Source organism: Cyprinodon variegatus, unplaced genomic scaffold (assembly GCF_000732505.1).
Source record: "Cyprinodon variegatus isolate N-32 unplaced genomic scaffold, C_variegatus-1.0 Scaffold726, whole genome shotgun sequence".
Lineage (NCBI taxonomy): Eukaryota > Metazoa > Chordata > Actinopteri > Cyprinodontiformes > Cyprinodontidae > Cyprinodon > Cyprinodon variegatus.
The window spans coordinates 405,086-420,668 of record NW_015151179.1 but is presented as its reverse complement, the minus strand read 5'-3'; the positions used below and the strand labels follow the sequence as shown (position 1 = coordinate 420,668).

General features: G+C 36.8%; 1 protein-coding gene across 2 annotated transcripts in view; it reads right to left on the bottom strand.

Moving 5' to 3' along the window:
* Nucleotides 1-15,583, bottom strand: part of LOC107097817 (kinesin-like protein KIF26B) — a 90,126-nt gene that overhangs the window by 5,331 nt on the left and 69,212 nt on the right. For both annotated transcript variants that reach the window (XM_015395120.1, XM_015395119.1), the window contains exons 6-9: nucleotides 10,102-10,317; nucleotides 8,614-8,707; nucleotides 2,239-2,384; nucleotides 936-1,052 (exon numbers count right to left, since the gene is read on the bottom strand). In XM_015395120.1, the coding sequence (XP_015250606.1) occupies nucleotides 936-1,052; nucleotides 2,239-2,384; nucleotides 8,614-8,707; nucleotides 10,102-10,317 (573 nt within the window). The remainder of the gene's footprint in view (nucleotides 1-935; nucleotides 1,053-2,238; nucleotides 2,385-8,613; nucleotides 8,708-10,101; nucleotides 10,318-15,583) is intronic.

Sequence of the window (15,583 nt, the reverse complement as noted above, 5' to 3'; positions counted from 1 at the left end):
TACTGAGAAGAAAAAGTCTTGGTGGAGAAATTTGGAGTTTAAAAAATATGAACGCAGGTGGCAAAAAACAAGTATGATGCAATATCCTAAACATGCAAAGACAAAAAAACAAATGCTACAGAAAAACGCTACAAACCAAAAATGCTTGCTATCACTGAAAATGGAAGCAAAAACCTAGTATCCACAAAACAAATGCAAGCAAAATATGCTGCAACCACAATCATATTGCAATCGAAGAAAGAACAAACCATATCGGGCCAGAGTGTTACTTATTAAATGTTGCGTGTTTTGAAGTTTTCATGTAACACTTTTTTGCTGCTGGTTCTGTCATTTACTGCAGGTTTGCACCTGCCAGCCGCTCTACTTCAATGACCTTTCTATAAATGGAGAATGTGTAACAACGTGCTTGTAATACTGGACCTTAGAGCAGCAATCAACATCGTTAATCACTGTTCTAATAGAGCATCTGAAAAGCTGCGAGGGCCACTCAGGTACAAGACTTTGCGTTTCAAAGGCGAGATGCTGCCAAAAATTACTTACAATACGTCTTGCTGCCTCAAAGGTCTTGGTTATATCAGGTAGGTGTAATCCAGCTTTTATTGCTAACTGTAGTGTGTGCTCTACTAAGGCCATTGAATAAGCCAATAAAATACCAGTTTGATTGCTGCACACACATCACCATGCAGAACAGGGTTGGGTTGGGTGGAGGCAAACTTTGAGTTGTCCAGATGTAACTTTAATCCAAAACATACCTTCAAAATAATACAGATTTGTTTGCCCACTTATCAAAAGACCACTATTTATCAACTTCTAAAGTTAAGAAGAAACCCTAATGGAAACTGTTGTGAGTTCAGAGTGTTTTCGTGCAAAAAAATAAAAAATAAACGCTTGTACATAATCCCATTTGAAAAATCAAATGCTGTTGTCAGCAGTACCTGCATGCCACAGATCGGGTCTTCACAGAGATAGACTCCAGGTGATTGTCCATCCTGCAAGCTGCCTGTGGCAACTTCAGACAGCAAATCCTTTAGGTTTTCCTCCTTTCCCCAAACCTGAACACAAACAGGTGTATTGACAAAAGTTTATAACATCTCATTTTCTGTCACCATATTTAAGTTGGGGCAAAACTTCCCATAATAGAAAGTTAAATTTAATGTTGTGCATGTTGCAGACATAACTAAAATATTAACATTTAGTTCCATCCAATCTCTGGTTGCTTTGGATCAGACACAGGTGTTTGAGTAGGATTTTTACATTTTTTTGTAGACATTACAATAAATATATCTGTATAAAATAGTACCCATGTTTCTTTCACATATTTGTATTTCATTAAGGAGAGCCTTGGCACTTATTTTTTCCACTTAATGGATCTTTTATTTCCAAGTGGATCATCAAAATAAGGGTCCTCCAAATTGTCAATCATTCTGGTGAGATGTCTAAGTAGGACCGTCCTATGTGCTCGTCCCCATTTAGCTATCTTTTACTGCGCACTGTGCACTTTCAGGCTTATATCTGTGGTGAGCCAAGGTTTCAGAAAGTCATTGAAGCTCACCTTTCTTACGCGGTTCTTTGAAAATGGCCAAGTGTCATAATAAAAAAGTGTCTAGGGAGTTTATGAGAAGAAAAGAAAAGCTACACAAGAGAAGGATATATCCCGGAATGCTTTGCACAGAGAGCTCTCCATGCAAAGCATTATGGTATTTGCTGTCACCATAGGCTGTCGCTACCTGGAACTGGTGACTAATAACAAAGATGGTGCAAGCAAGGTGCGGTGGAAGAGCAGTTACGAGACCAACGAGGAGGAAAATGTAGTGATCATCTGTCCGAACGGTAAGTTAACTGAGTTTGCTATAAAGTCCACTACATAGCCCCCCCTCTATATAGTGATTAAGGGATTTAGGGGTTAGAGCAGACGTTTGGGCACAGTAAGGTTGCATGAGCTATGAAAACAGCAACTTTTAAACAGAGCTTGCATGTAGAGAAATGAGCTTGTGCATGCTCTCCCACGCATTTAATAAGACGTTCCCTCTAGGGAGTGGGTACAGGGTTATGCATTTGCATTTATCCTCCACGATTATAAAGTTTGTTTTAATATAAAAGCTTAAAAATGTAAAATTGACAAACTGATGACATTGACCATAAATCTATTCAAATTAGTCTTTGAACAAAGCAGACTGCACACTTTTTAGATGTATCAGTGATGTTTCAATTAACAGATGAGATCTTCTCCTCACTCACCTCCACAGCAGAGACACGAACAGAAAACCGTGCTCCTGTTTTCTCCTTTCTTTCATTGATGAGTTTAAACAGCCATGAGATGGCACAGGGGATTATACCCAGGGTCTGAAGAGAGTCATCACGCCCAATCATTGTGTACGATTTTCCTGGATGACACATAAAAAGACAAAAGGAGAAGAAGATCATAAACCTCCATCCCCTGGTGGAAAATAAGTAAGAAAAAGGTGAAAGAATGAAATATTTGTCTGTGTGGATCTGAGTCTTCTCTTGTCGCAGGGCGATGATTATCCACCTCCCACACCTGCTGAGGCTGTCAGAATCAGGAGATCAAACACGCACCTAAACAAAGCCATATGTCATAGCTAACAACGGCATATGTGAAAAACAGAGGACATCAAAGGCTGACTCCTGCAATGCTGCGTAGAGAAATGTTTTCCATTTGTTCAGAATGAGGATGGAGGGGAGGCTGTCAGCTACGCTGTGATTTTACATTGTTCTCCCTCAGTGACTCCTGAAGCATTTATACTGAAAACACCAAACCACTGCATGAAATGTAATGAATATGATATAAAACCTGAAAGAGACAAATTATAAAATGTCAGCTTTTATTTGGAGTAGCAATTGTATATTTCACATTCGGGACATTTTTTTTTTTTATAAATAAAACCAAAGCACTGCTGTAAAGAAAAGTTAGATTTAAACAACTTCACTACCACTGATTTGATGAATCAAATGGATTTACTTCATCATAGTGTTTTTATCTAACCCCCCCTTCTGTCTTCTTGTCTTTTCCTCTTAGGTCTTATTCTATGGGTCAGAATATGACTATAGCCATTGCATTTGCTGCTGCTTTCAGGTCTTGGTTCTCTGGTTGACTGCTTCAGCGACTAACACAGCTGCGTAGGAATGTTGTACTTCAGGCATTAGCCATGAGTACATTGAGTTGCTTTGTGTTAATGATGCCTCACTATTGGTCACAGTGAAATGAAATACTGCAACAATCACTTCCTTAACAAGGCGCAAAAAATGAACAAAAACAAGCTTTTCTATGACCATTAAGGGCATTCAGCATTAATATCTCTTTATAATTTGCGCATTTTGTTATATGAAAACAAAGAAATGTTCTTCATAAACATGTTATGTGACAGACCGACACTTAGAAGTGCTTAATCTGTAGTGAAAGGAAATATATACATGTAGACTGTTCAAAAATGTATAAATATATGAAAACCTACCTCAGCTGTTCATCTGAACTAAATATGACAAACAAAGAGATAAAGAATCAGAGAACCAGTCCTTTAACAGTATAAAATAGAAGTTTTTTAATAGACCCAAATGACCCTGAAGTCCTCCTCATACAGTCATGGTACAAGTCCTACTAGACCAGGATCTACTAAGAGATGCACAGCATCATCGCCTACGAATCTATTTCCTCAAAATCAAAACTATTAAATTCTCTGCATGATTTAGACAAGGGGCCAATGCTAAATCTATCAGAAAATACAATCTCAAGGAAAAAAATAGGGCCCTTTATGGGAGATAGTTGTAAAATCTCTGTGATCAGTCATAAATTGTGAGATACGACCAAAAACAAAAGTGATGCCAGCCATTAAGTCATATACAGAACCTTGATATCTCTGTCAGGAAAACCATTTTAATTGACTTCAATTCTGACCATGATCTTAATGTTTTGGTTTTAACAGAAACATGGTAACATAAAATGAATTTACTGTGGCACCCATTCCTCATAGAGTCAATGCCTCCGCACAATAAAGTCCTTTGTGAGAGTGGACAGCAAAGGACATGTGGAGAAGTGTCCACATTGTTTAAAGATTCAATGTAGAAAGGTCATGTTTGAATATTTGGCTCTCCAGGTAAAGAAACCGCTCTAAACCATGTGCTTGAATATTTACAGGTCTTCTAAGTCCATGACAAACTTTTTCAGGCATTTCAATTAGTTTTTCTCTCTGACATGTTGAATAGGATTGCTTAACAATTGTGGGACACTTCTACTTTCACATTGACAATCCTGAGTTGAATTAGAAGTATGTGATATCCTTAAAAACTTTGAGTTGATTAAAAACCTTAAACAGCAAATGCACAAACAGAGACCTGTTGGACTTGGTCATGACTGAGGATCTAAACATTTCAATATTGTCTGTAACAGATTTTTCCAATCTGATTATTTTTCTGTTATTTTTAAAAGCATTATTTCCAATGACTCAGTCGGCTAAAGAGACATAGTAAGGAAACACGTCTTTAAGAATTGTGGTACTGAAACATTTAACCTTGTTTATGTATCCTTTTTGTCAGGTGTTTTCCTCCAGGTCATTCTCCAAGGTCCATCTTAGGGATCCTTTTTTCAAATATCTACATGATTCCTCAAATTCAAATCTTAATAAGCGACATACGTTACCATAATTATGCAGATGACACACAGCTGTACATTGCAATGTCACCCATTGACTGTGAACCCATTCAAGTACTGAGGGAAATGTAGAGAGGAAGTCAACGCCAGGATGTACCAAAACTTTTTTCACGTAATTTAAGGCAAAACTGAAATAATAGCTTTGAATCACAGGGAGAATTTTAAAAGTTAGCACAGAGCTTTAGTTAATACAGCTAAAAACCACCAATCTGGCTAAAGTGTGGGTGTAGTCATGGAAATTGACATGAACCTTCAAAAACAGTGACAAAGTTAGCCTTCAACCACCAAAAGTACATCTCCAGGATAAGGTGACTAATGTCTCATCAGGATCCTGAAAAACTAGTTCACGCATTCACCTTCGATAGAATTCATTGCGACAATAGTGTCTTTACAGGTCGGTTTTAGTCTGATTCAGAATGCTGCTGCCCGCATCCTCACCAAAACAAAGAAAGTGGAGCACATCATCCAATCCAAAAAAAATGTTACACTAACTCCGCATTTCTAAGAGAATATACTTTAAAATTCTTCTGTTAGTCAATAAATGGATGAATGGCTTAGCTCAAAAATACATCACAGATTAGCTGTCAGTGTTTCAACCACCCAGCCCTCTTGGGTCTTCTTGTCTACTTTGCATACCCAGAACAAGAAACAAACATGAAGAGGCAGCATTTACTTATGCTTGACAAGTCTGGAATAAGCTCCTATAAAGCTGTAGAAGTGGTGAAACCCTCACTTGCTTTAAATTTAGACAGGAAACGGAAATGTTTAGAGTGGTATTTGACTAGGTTATCTAAACATTATTAGTTAAATTCCCAGTCTAACTTTTTTATATATTTCTTTTATTATTTTTATCCTTTTCCTTATACCGTAATCATCTTATTTTAATGTGTAACTTTTAATCTAACTGTTTTTGTCACCTCTATTCAACTGTAATGTACCTTTCTTTTTTTTTCCTCATGCACAGCACTTTGAATTGTCTTACCACTAAAATGTGCTATATCTTGCATTGCCTGAATTCTATTTAAATGCATTTAGGTTTGTGGCTGCAGTGTGACGAAATGCCAAATATTCTACAGGTATGAATAATTTGCAAAGCCCTGTAGATGATGTTAAATAGAAAAAAAAACATGATATTTGGCTTTAAAATCAACATTATTGCAATATAACGCGTTTATTAATGCCAGAATATTGGACTTTTTCAACATAAACAATTTTTTGTCTGTAAAAATGTTAAGTACCAGTTGACTTTATCTTACCCCGTCATAAATACACAGCCCAGGGCTTCTGGGCTGAAGATAAACACTCTTTGTGCTACGTTCAACATTTTAATTAGTAAAAAGGTAATTTCATTATAATGCAGCACTATTAAGATTCATGGCCTTGGGTGAGCTGGTAAAGAAGCAGTTTTCTTTAAGCCAAAACCATGCCTGGTCATAGTAATAAAACTAAAATTGATTCAGAAATTAATCAACAAAAGTTATATTTTTTAAAGCATATAAAAGTGCCAGCAGAGCCATTTACAACTGTGCTCTGGAGATTAGAGGTCACATTAGATCCAGATATAGTCATACATTGCAGAATGATTGCTGTTTCTAATTAATTATAACACACTTTCTATATTTTTTCATTTCAGTTAGAAAATTCATTTACCTCAAACACTAATCTAGATAAACTGTCCATTATAATTCCTCCAGTTTCATAGAATTAGTTTAGCACACCTCAGTCCATCACAAAACAATAGGTAAACATAAATACACACATACATACACTCCTGAAGTCAATTTAAAGTCAGGAGTTAACCTAGAGGACACCAGGGTGATTATTGGGGGTACGGTGTTTATTTGTGAAAAGTTATGATTTTTACATTTGGCTCTGCACATCTTCCAAATACCTCTACTTTTAGTTAATCACTTGAAAGAATATTCACCATAACTCCAGGGGAACGTCAACAAATGTTTGAGCAAATAAAGGATTGACTATTGTGTTCTTTTTGCTCAGTAGTATATTTTAGCGGCCAGTTTATTTCTCAGTTCTAAGTTAGAACCAATTACCTTAATATTAGCTGGTTATTTGGACATAACTACAGTATTTAGAATAAAAGGACAATCAGAGTAAAAATGCACCATGTCAACACACCAATCAGAATATCCAATCAAGGAATTTGACATGTAAACAGAACTTTAAGAAATCTATAACCATTGTAGCCATTATTCTGAGTTGTTTTGGGACCTCATGGATTAGTTGCTGGTGCTTCTTGGGGTTATTCTTTTAGGCAGGCCAACCCCAGCAACATCTGCTGTACCACTTAAACATGTTCTCCTAAACTGGGGATAAATGCGCTCACTGTGGTAGACTGGACTACTGGAGCCTTTGAGAAGATATTGTAAACCTTTCCAGACTGATTGAGATTTGCTCTGTTTTTAATCTGTATTTGGATTTGGGGGTGAGAGAGAGAGAGATGTCCTCACTACCATTTCAGGTTGTTTAAGGTTTGTATGAAAGTGAAATTAATATTTTAGGTAGTGAGCAAAGTAAAAGACTTACCTTGATGTATTTTTCCATTGTTTTTGCAGAGGTGCTGAACTGCAGGATTGATAAATGTGGACATTGGTGATAATTGCTGCCTCAGCCAAAAGCAAAACGTCTATGTGGAGATCCACTTTCCCAATACATAGTGTTTTAAATGAAGAAATGTGTCTAAATCATGTGTAGAACAAAAAGAAATCACCATTTAAAGCTGGGTACACACTGTAGGATTTTCAAGTCGTGCGAGAATTTTTCAATCGCCTCTTACGACCACCCTCCGATCAGGTTGGGAGGTTGGGAGAAAATCAGTCGCCAGTCATGGGCAAATCGCTGAGTGGACATGTGCAAACAAGAATTCTTCTTCTTCCTCTAAGATGAAAACACAGAAGCATGGCAGGGATGCGAGTGAAATGGAGTTCTTTCTGTAAAACTGACAGACCACAGTAGCCATTTTCTAAGACATGTCTTTGTCCAAATACATTTCTTTTTAGGGCTTTCAGCACACAAAATTGCAAAAAATTGCCCAGGCAGTGTGTTTCTCTCTGTTGAGCTTCATATTCCTCTACTCATTTGGCTTCATATTCCTCTTCTCATTTGGCTTTGACGCGTCCGAGTAGCGCCATCTCACTGCGGAGCTGAGTCTGACGTTATTTTACATACAGTGTGAGCAGGTAGATCGCATCAGAGCGTCGAATGTGAGAGTGTGAGAAAATACATCGTGAGCTGTGAACTTACACTGTATGATAAAACCCAGTGGCTTTATCGTACAGTGTGAGCTGCAGCTGCATGCAACGATTGAAAAATTCGCACAGTGAATGTCCGGCAAAAGCCAAACACGGATTTTTAAACAAAACAAGATCCGGTTGTATCTTTCCTGGGGCCTTAACTGTTGCCACAGACAAGTTGCCCACTGAACAGACACATTTGAAGTTGTGACGATTATAACCTTAGTCATATTTTAAAGAGCCTTATAGGAAACACTAGCTGTGTATCAAGATCACAAAATATCGCTAATAATGCAACTCACAGGCTTAGAGATAAACGCAACAGAAATGACGCAATGTTAACCAATGTGTGTCAGAATGTGTCTTTGCTGGTGATCCTTTTGTTCATGCTGCCACATGTTTGGGTTCAGATTGCGTTGCTGTGTGCAGTCAAGCATCCTGACCCTTTCTAAGACAGCTTCTCTAAAAATCAGCTTCTGGAGGATTAAAGAGCAAAGGAGGAAGACAGAAACACAGCCTGAGCAGACTGAGAAAGCTTTCAGCCCGAGCAAGCACTAATCCTCCTCTGTCTCTGATAGACGAAGGAAAGTCGCCAAGTGAAGGACCGACACAGTGACAGTGAGGCACACATGTGAAGGATGACTCACAAGCGCTCTCACTGTGAAGCTTAGGAATTAGTGTTGGAGATGTTGTTACCTAGCTTTGAGTGTCCAAAGCAGAAGATGCAGCCATCGGCTCCATTAACCACAGACTGGATGACCTCGGCCACTGTTCCTGCACACACCTCCGCCTAGCAACAAGCAGACGATGATGAAAAGGACAAAAAAAAAAAGCTTAAAAAACCCAAACATTTTACTGTATTCATCACCATATTATCAAATTATTATGCAACCTTAACCCCTTTTTTTAAGTTTTTACAGCACTAGTGGCTTTTTTATATTGACATTTGTATGAGAGAGGGGGAAAGACATGCGGGAAAGGACCACAGGCCGGATTTGAACCCGGGTCGCGCACGGCAAGGACTAATGCCTCCACCCATGGGTTGTGTGTGCTAACCACTGTGACACCAAAGCAAACCCTGCAACCTTAACCTTTTGACATTTAATTATGTTCCAACACATAACTTTGGCGTAAAATCATAAGGAGGTAAGTTTTTAAAGCTGTACAATTCAAAGGCTGTTTTGAGTTTGCATCAACTCCCTAGTCTTGTAGAGCCATACATGCTGCAACTACAGGCTAGAAGTCTTGCAAATCTAGAGGCTGGATTTTTGCACAGATTCTTTCAGTTCACAACCTGGATTTTTAGATTCCAATCTAAATCCAGGGGTAGAATCCAGGAGTGTGCCTTGATCTAAACCTTTCCATTATGATTCTAGCTGTATATCTATGATTGTATTCCTGCTGCCAGGTCAGCCTTTATCACAGTCGCTAGCAGGTGCTCCACCAAGGTGGCTCTGCATGTAGCTCAATCCAGCCTATTGTTAACTCAAACCCACTTCATGTCTCTACAAAAATCATTCCCACAGCATGATTCTGTCCCCCTTACGTTTAACCATGGGGGTTGGTGTGTTTAGGATGATACAGGGTGTCATCCAGAATTGTCCAAATAGGCTTTAAAGCTACATTTTGTTCTCCTTTAACCACAGTATGCTCTCATTCATTTTGTCCCTTTCTTTTGTCTTTTCCCTTCCACTTTCCAAATGATCTTTCTTCTGAATTTATTTGCCACACAAAAAGTGGATATCATACAATAAGGCCTGATTGTGCAACTTAAAAAAGATGCTTAGATTTAAATTAAAACAAGCAGCCGTTTTTGACATTACTATTTTATGCATTAAAGCTTTTAAAAGACTCGAAACTGTAAAGGTCGTGTCTTTTTCAATCCAAAACTTATATTTCAAACTTGTCGTTTATGGTAAACTCATAGAAGGGCTCAAAGAAGGTGAAAATGTAATCACAAAGTCAAGTTCAAGTTTTGCCAGGTAATGCAGTGCTTTACAACTAACATATTAGACCCTTTAACATCTAGTCAATAAATTAAACTAACCAGTTGTTTACTGTAGGGATTTTAGGAATGTTTCAGGCACAGTTTTAAGAATTAAAACTGATTATTTGTGTGTTACAGTAGAATTAAATCCAAATCAGTTTCTAACCCCCTTGTTTTCACCTGACTCTTAAACTCACCTGTGATGCATCAGGAGGAAAGGCAGCATCAAAGGTGAACATCTTTGGTGGAACATGATTTGCTCCTGTCCTTTTCTGAGAGGCGGAACTTGTGGCCTGATTTGTTGATGGATCCATGATGGTAATCTGTTTCTTTCTGGGATCTACTTTTAAGAAGGAGCTGGACTCTGCTGCGTCAGACTGAGACATGGGGCACACCCTCACCATCACTTTCACCTGAAGACAAGATGGACAGAGCAGATATTATGACTCATCTGATATAATCTATCACCACAGAAAAGGCTAAGGGTTAATCCAAGAGCATCACCACTAAACAAAATCATAGTTAAAAAGAAAAACAACTTTTTGATTATGTTAAATCATAGAAAAGAGACAACAAATGTGGAGTCCAACAAGGTAGAGAGTAACCAAGCTTAACTTTATAGAATTTATGATGTTTGTGTGCTATGTGCATTGTACTATTCTGATTTCAAACACTTGCTATTATTATTATTGCTCTTTTGTAATATTTTACAAACTATTATTGTTTAAGATCAAAAGATTACTGCAATCTTTCTTCAATTAAGAAGAAAGATTGTTTCAGAGCTTAAGCACTATGATTTGTGTTCTTCTAATATGAGATGGGAAAGATTGTAATGCCTATCTGAGCTTTTTATTTCTTACTCTTATTTGCAAAATTCTTCAGAATTCCTTCTTTCTACACTGCATTTAAAATAACTTGATATCTAAATCTTATTTTCTTTTAATTTTGCAGTGGGATAAATTGTGTTTTTTTTCTCTGTTTTTAGGTAAATTTCAATCCCTTGTTTGATTTTGCAAAGCTTTTAAACAATAAAGTAGAACTTCAATAGAACACATCTGATTATTATAATCCTGTGATACCATGCTGCAAATGACAAAGTGTATTTTTTTTACATGCAAAGGGGTATGTCTGTCTTTGAGTTAAACATTTTTAAGGGTAATTTTAGATTCTAAACATAAAGTGAAATCATGTGAGAGCAAAAAAAAAACGGCATACAATATACAGACACTCAGAATTAAAAGAAACTAAAGCTTTATTGCAGTTTTAAAATGTATTTTAGGAACAATGACTTTCTATTTATAGTTAAGGAAAAAAAATTAAGCTTTTGTTTTTTCCCCATAATATGCTTCTATCTCTTAGCTCATAAATAGCACCAAAAGTTTTTTCAAAGCTCTTCTGTAAAGGACTGCTGGTGGAAAAAAATCTGTTCTCACCTAGGCTGTAACAAACACTTCACAAAGAAGCATTAAACTCTGCTTTTAGCTCTACATGGGTATCTACACGCTTGCGTCCTCGTATTCACCCTGAGTGCTTCCACCTCCCTGATCCCTTCTCCTCCTTCACCTGTCACTCTCCTGTTATCTCTCTCTTCTTCTATCCTTAATCCTTTGCTATTTTTTCCCTATTCATCACAGCTCACTTCTGCACATCAAAAGGCCTGAATTGCAGGAATCCATTTTTAGCTTCCCCTCATCCTCTATCTCCTTCTTACCTTCATGTTTAGTCATAAAATGTTAGCAGTCGCATATCAACCGCCTGACAGGGGCGGTTGTTCTCTTTGATATCAGCAGCAGAGAAATGCTGCGTCATCTAAAAGGAGTGAGTTGCATAACATTCTAAGGTGTAAACAAGTTTTCTTGTTTTTACTGTTTTAAAGTTTGAAAAGTGCCTGAGTTCATTCTAAATCATTACCATCTTTTCCTAGCAGCTACCTTCAAACTTTGTCTTTGTTGCTCGTTCGATTTTGACAGGTATGCACTCTACTGCTACCACCAAGAGTAGTTCATCTGTTTATATTTTACATTTTATCTTACATACTGTCTTTTGCAAGAACTGATTATTTACATCAGCTTATCTAAAGAAAAAAGTTTAGATAAAGTTTGCACTGAGATAAACTGAAGTGAACATGAACTTGTTTCCAATTGTGGTTCATTCTGTTGTTCAACATTTTGTAATTTTTATTTTTTTATATACATATTTGTTTTACCCTTGTGTGTATCTGAATGCTTTGCTGCTATTACACCTATAACAGGTGAGGGCCCTGTTGTCCCATCATCTGCTGGATAGAAGGAAGCTAGGGGGTATTTCTATTTCATTCTAATACAATGTTATAGTTTTAGTAATTAGTCTGGCCTTGGTGCACGTCTTTTAAATCAAGCTTGTTTTATGACTTGTTAATAAAATGTGATCCATTCTACTCCTAAGTCATAACCAAATCTGAGTTCCTGGCCTAAAAAAATCTAAAATAAATCACAAATACAACAGATACAAACCTCACTTCACATGTTGCAAGGGTATATGGGAACAAAGAAATACATTGATTATCGGCATTTAAATGACTTAAAGATTCCTCACTCAGATTCCAGCTTTTTCATTTAACATTTGCCTCATTCTCCCTTAGATATTGCACCAGTTAGCTCAGGTTTGACTGTATTTGTAGATGCAAAGCTTTTACAGTCCCACTATTTCTGTTTAAAGTTTTGAGTTTGATCATTTTGTTTTTAAGTTGTAGATTTCCTGCTCTATTTGGGATGATTTTTTGCTGCATGACCCACTTTTGGGCAACATGTTGTGGGGACTGCAGCGTGTCAGTCTACTAGGTGTTTGTCCTCATATGCTGTAGTCGTATTACATCAGACTCAGTGCTCTGCATTGTAATAAAATATATGTGCAATGTATTTGTTAATCCAAGGAGGAACCATATTCCATAAGGTTCCATATTGTTCAGAAGTTTAATTGTACATAATTGGCTTTGCTGTGCAATTTTAGTGGTGGGATGCTTTCTTTTTTTCTGTTAACAGATTTAAATAACACATACATGTTATGCAAGTCTTTTTTTTTTATTACAAAAATAATCTATCTTCAGTCAGGTGAGCTGTTACATGTCCTATGTCTCCAGAATCTTTAGTGAATGTACATCATGTATATCATGACATGAAATCCACAAAGTATTCAGATAACTGAACAAATCTGCAAAAATAGTTAAAATCTTTACTTCTCTACGGTCATTTTCCACAAACCCTAAAAAACTACAATGATTAAACACCTTTTAAAGGAGCCTAGATATCTGTGTGTCATCAATTAGTTTACAAAAGTAAGTCATTTGTGGTATGTTATCCAACTTAATGCATAATTTTTACTGTGAAGTAGTAATCGCTCTAGTGGGGGTGGGTTTTCTGGTGTCTATCTCCAGGATTCTATAAGTGAAAGGGGGGGTACGCCCAAGAAAGGTTATCAGTCTATCATATGGCAGCAGAGACATGCAAGAATGAACTCACACTGTAAAGCCCTACAACAAACTAGCTCAGAGTACAAGTCCTTTTCAGCTCATAGTCTAGTTTAAATGCTTGTTTCCTATTGTGCATTTATTAGGGGATTGATGGTGACATTTCTTTTTTATATTTTGATACTTAAGTTGTTACATTTCCCTTTTACACTGAGTTTGGATTTTAATGCAAACCAATTATTTAAACTTTAAAGTGTAGTTTGTTGGTTTTAACTGATTATTGAAATTACTGAGGAATATAATTGTCAATGAATGAATGAATGAATGGGTTCATTCTTTTGTGGATTGACTATCTTTGCCACAGAGTTTTATTTTTTCTAACTGATTCAAACAAATAGCTAAACTTATAAATAATTTATTCTGCAGATGATCTATGTTCAAAAGCTTTTTATCTCGATATACAAACAGTATTGAAAAGCAAATCATTATCAGGCCTCTTCCCTGTTTTAACTTCAGAAAGTTTTTCCTGTTTGATCAAAATCTTCTTTGATGATCTGGAATTTTCCAATCAATACACCTGAGAGAGAATAAAAACCAATATAGAAACAAAGCTAATGGAGTCCATTTGCTGTTTGATATAAAAGCTTCAAGAGAAGACTGTTATGTTTATTTCTGAGTATAAAGATGTTGAGAATTACTGAGAGAAAAAAGGTGGCCAGCATTTTTAATCATGCTCTTGCCAGGTATTGATCCTTCTGATGGCATATATTCAGCCAACCTTGTCATCTGTCTGTCTGTCTGTCTCTATAATTTTGATGCCCTCTATATTATTCCCTCCCTTCTTTGCCTCATTTCCTTCCAATCCTCTGAACAAACAAGCCAACTCACCAGCTTTTCTTTTTATTCCTTTCATATCTCCATCATCTCCTCTCACTTTGTGCTGCAGTGAATACAGCTTTAAAAGGGTTCACGCACAGAACAAACTCTTTTAGTTGTTAGTTATTTTCCGTTTCCACAAATAATATTTAGTGTAGATTTTTGCAACTAGCATCTTTACTTTAGATGGATTTGCTTTAAAACTACTCTTACAAATTCTTTAGTGTTCTAAGCTAAAGGCTAAAAGGCAAACCTCTATAAAGACTTCTGCTGAGAAACTGATCTCACCAACATTATGCACCTTTAGATATAGATACTGCTGCTCCTTTTCTCCAGATACCACACTCCCTTAAGATGCTGAGCCAATTTATAATGAGGAAATCAGCTAAATGGCTACAACATGCTCTGAGCCTGGGGAAGTAGGTTCAATAGTCCCCCGCCACAGTGCTTCACTGCTATTGGCTGGAAAATCAATATGAGACTGAAATCAAGCTCTAATTTGTTCCCAAAGACTGTATGAACACAGGCACATTTATGCAAACATATGCATTAAGTTAGATACAAACACCATATAGGAAAAAAAAGTGCACGACTGGGATCAATGCTAATTATAACTATTTATTCCAAGTAGACTTACTGTACGAAAGTATCCGTGCAGAATCCTCTCAGATGGATTTAATTGCACTTTTATGTTTAGGAGTAATTTAACCAAAACCAACCTTCTTTGAGTCATAAGAACACCATCATTTTTTCAAAGTGTGATTGCAGGAGTATGCATCATCTGCTGAATTCAGTTTAGTTGTCAAAAAAGAAATGTTTCATAGCATAAAAAAAACAAAACAAACATATTATCTAATTAAAACCCTACTTCATCATTGCCCTTAAACTGGCATGTTAATAGAAAAACAATTTCAAATGTTCACATTTTCTTGATTTTCATGAATATCAAGAAACTGAAATAGTTTTCCATACTTCTTTTCAAAAAACCTCAACTTAAGTTAGTCAGTTTGAGAGCGTCTGCAAACAGTAATCTTTCCAAAAACTCTCGATTAGAGTCGTTTTGGGTCATTAAAACACATGGATATAATTTAAACTGTTTAGAGTAGTTCTCCTGCTAAATCACGAATCTCCACTGTAGACCTTTATAAGTTTATTATGTCCCTGCTTTTAACTACATCTGTCCTCCCATCAACTCTAATTAGTTTCCTGTACAGTTGCTGGAAACTGCCCTCAGCATGATGCTGTCAACACTATGTTTTCTTGGTCTCATAGGGCCGGATCTATCAAAGGTTTGCGTGTATAAAAACGTGAGCTATTTCACTGCGCACGCTAAAAAATGTACAAACTGATCTATCAAC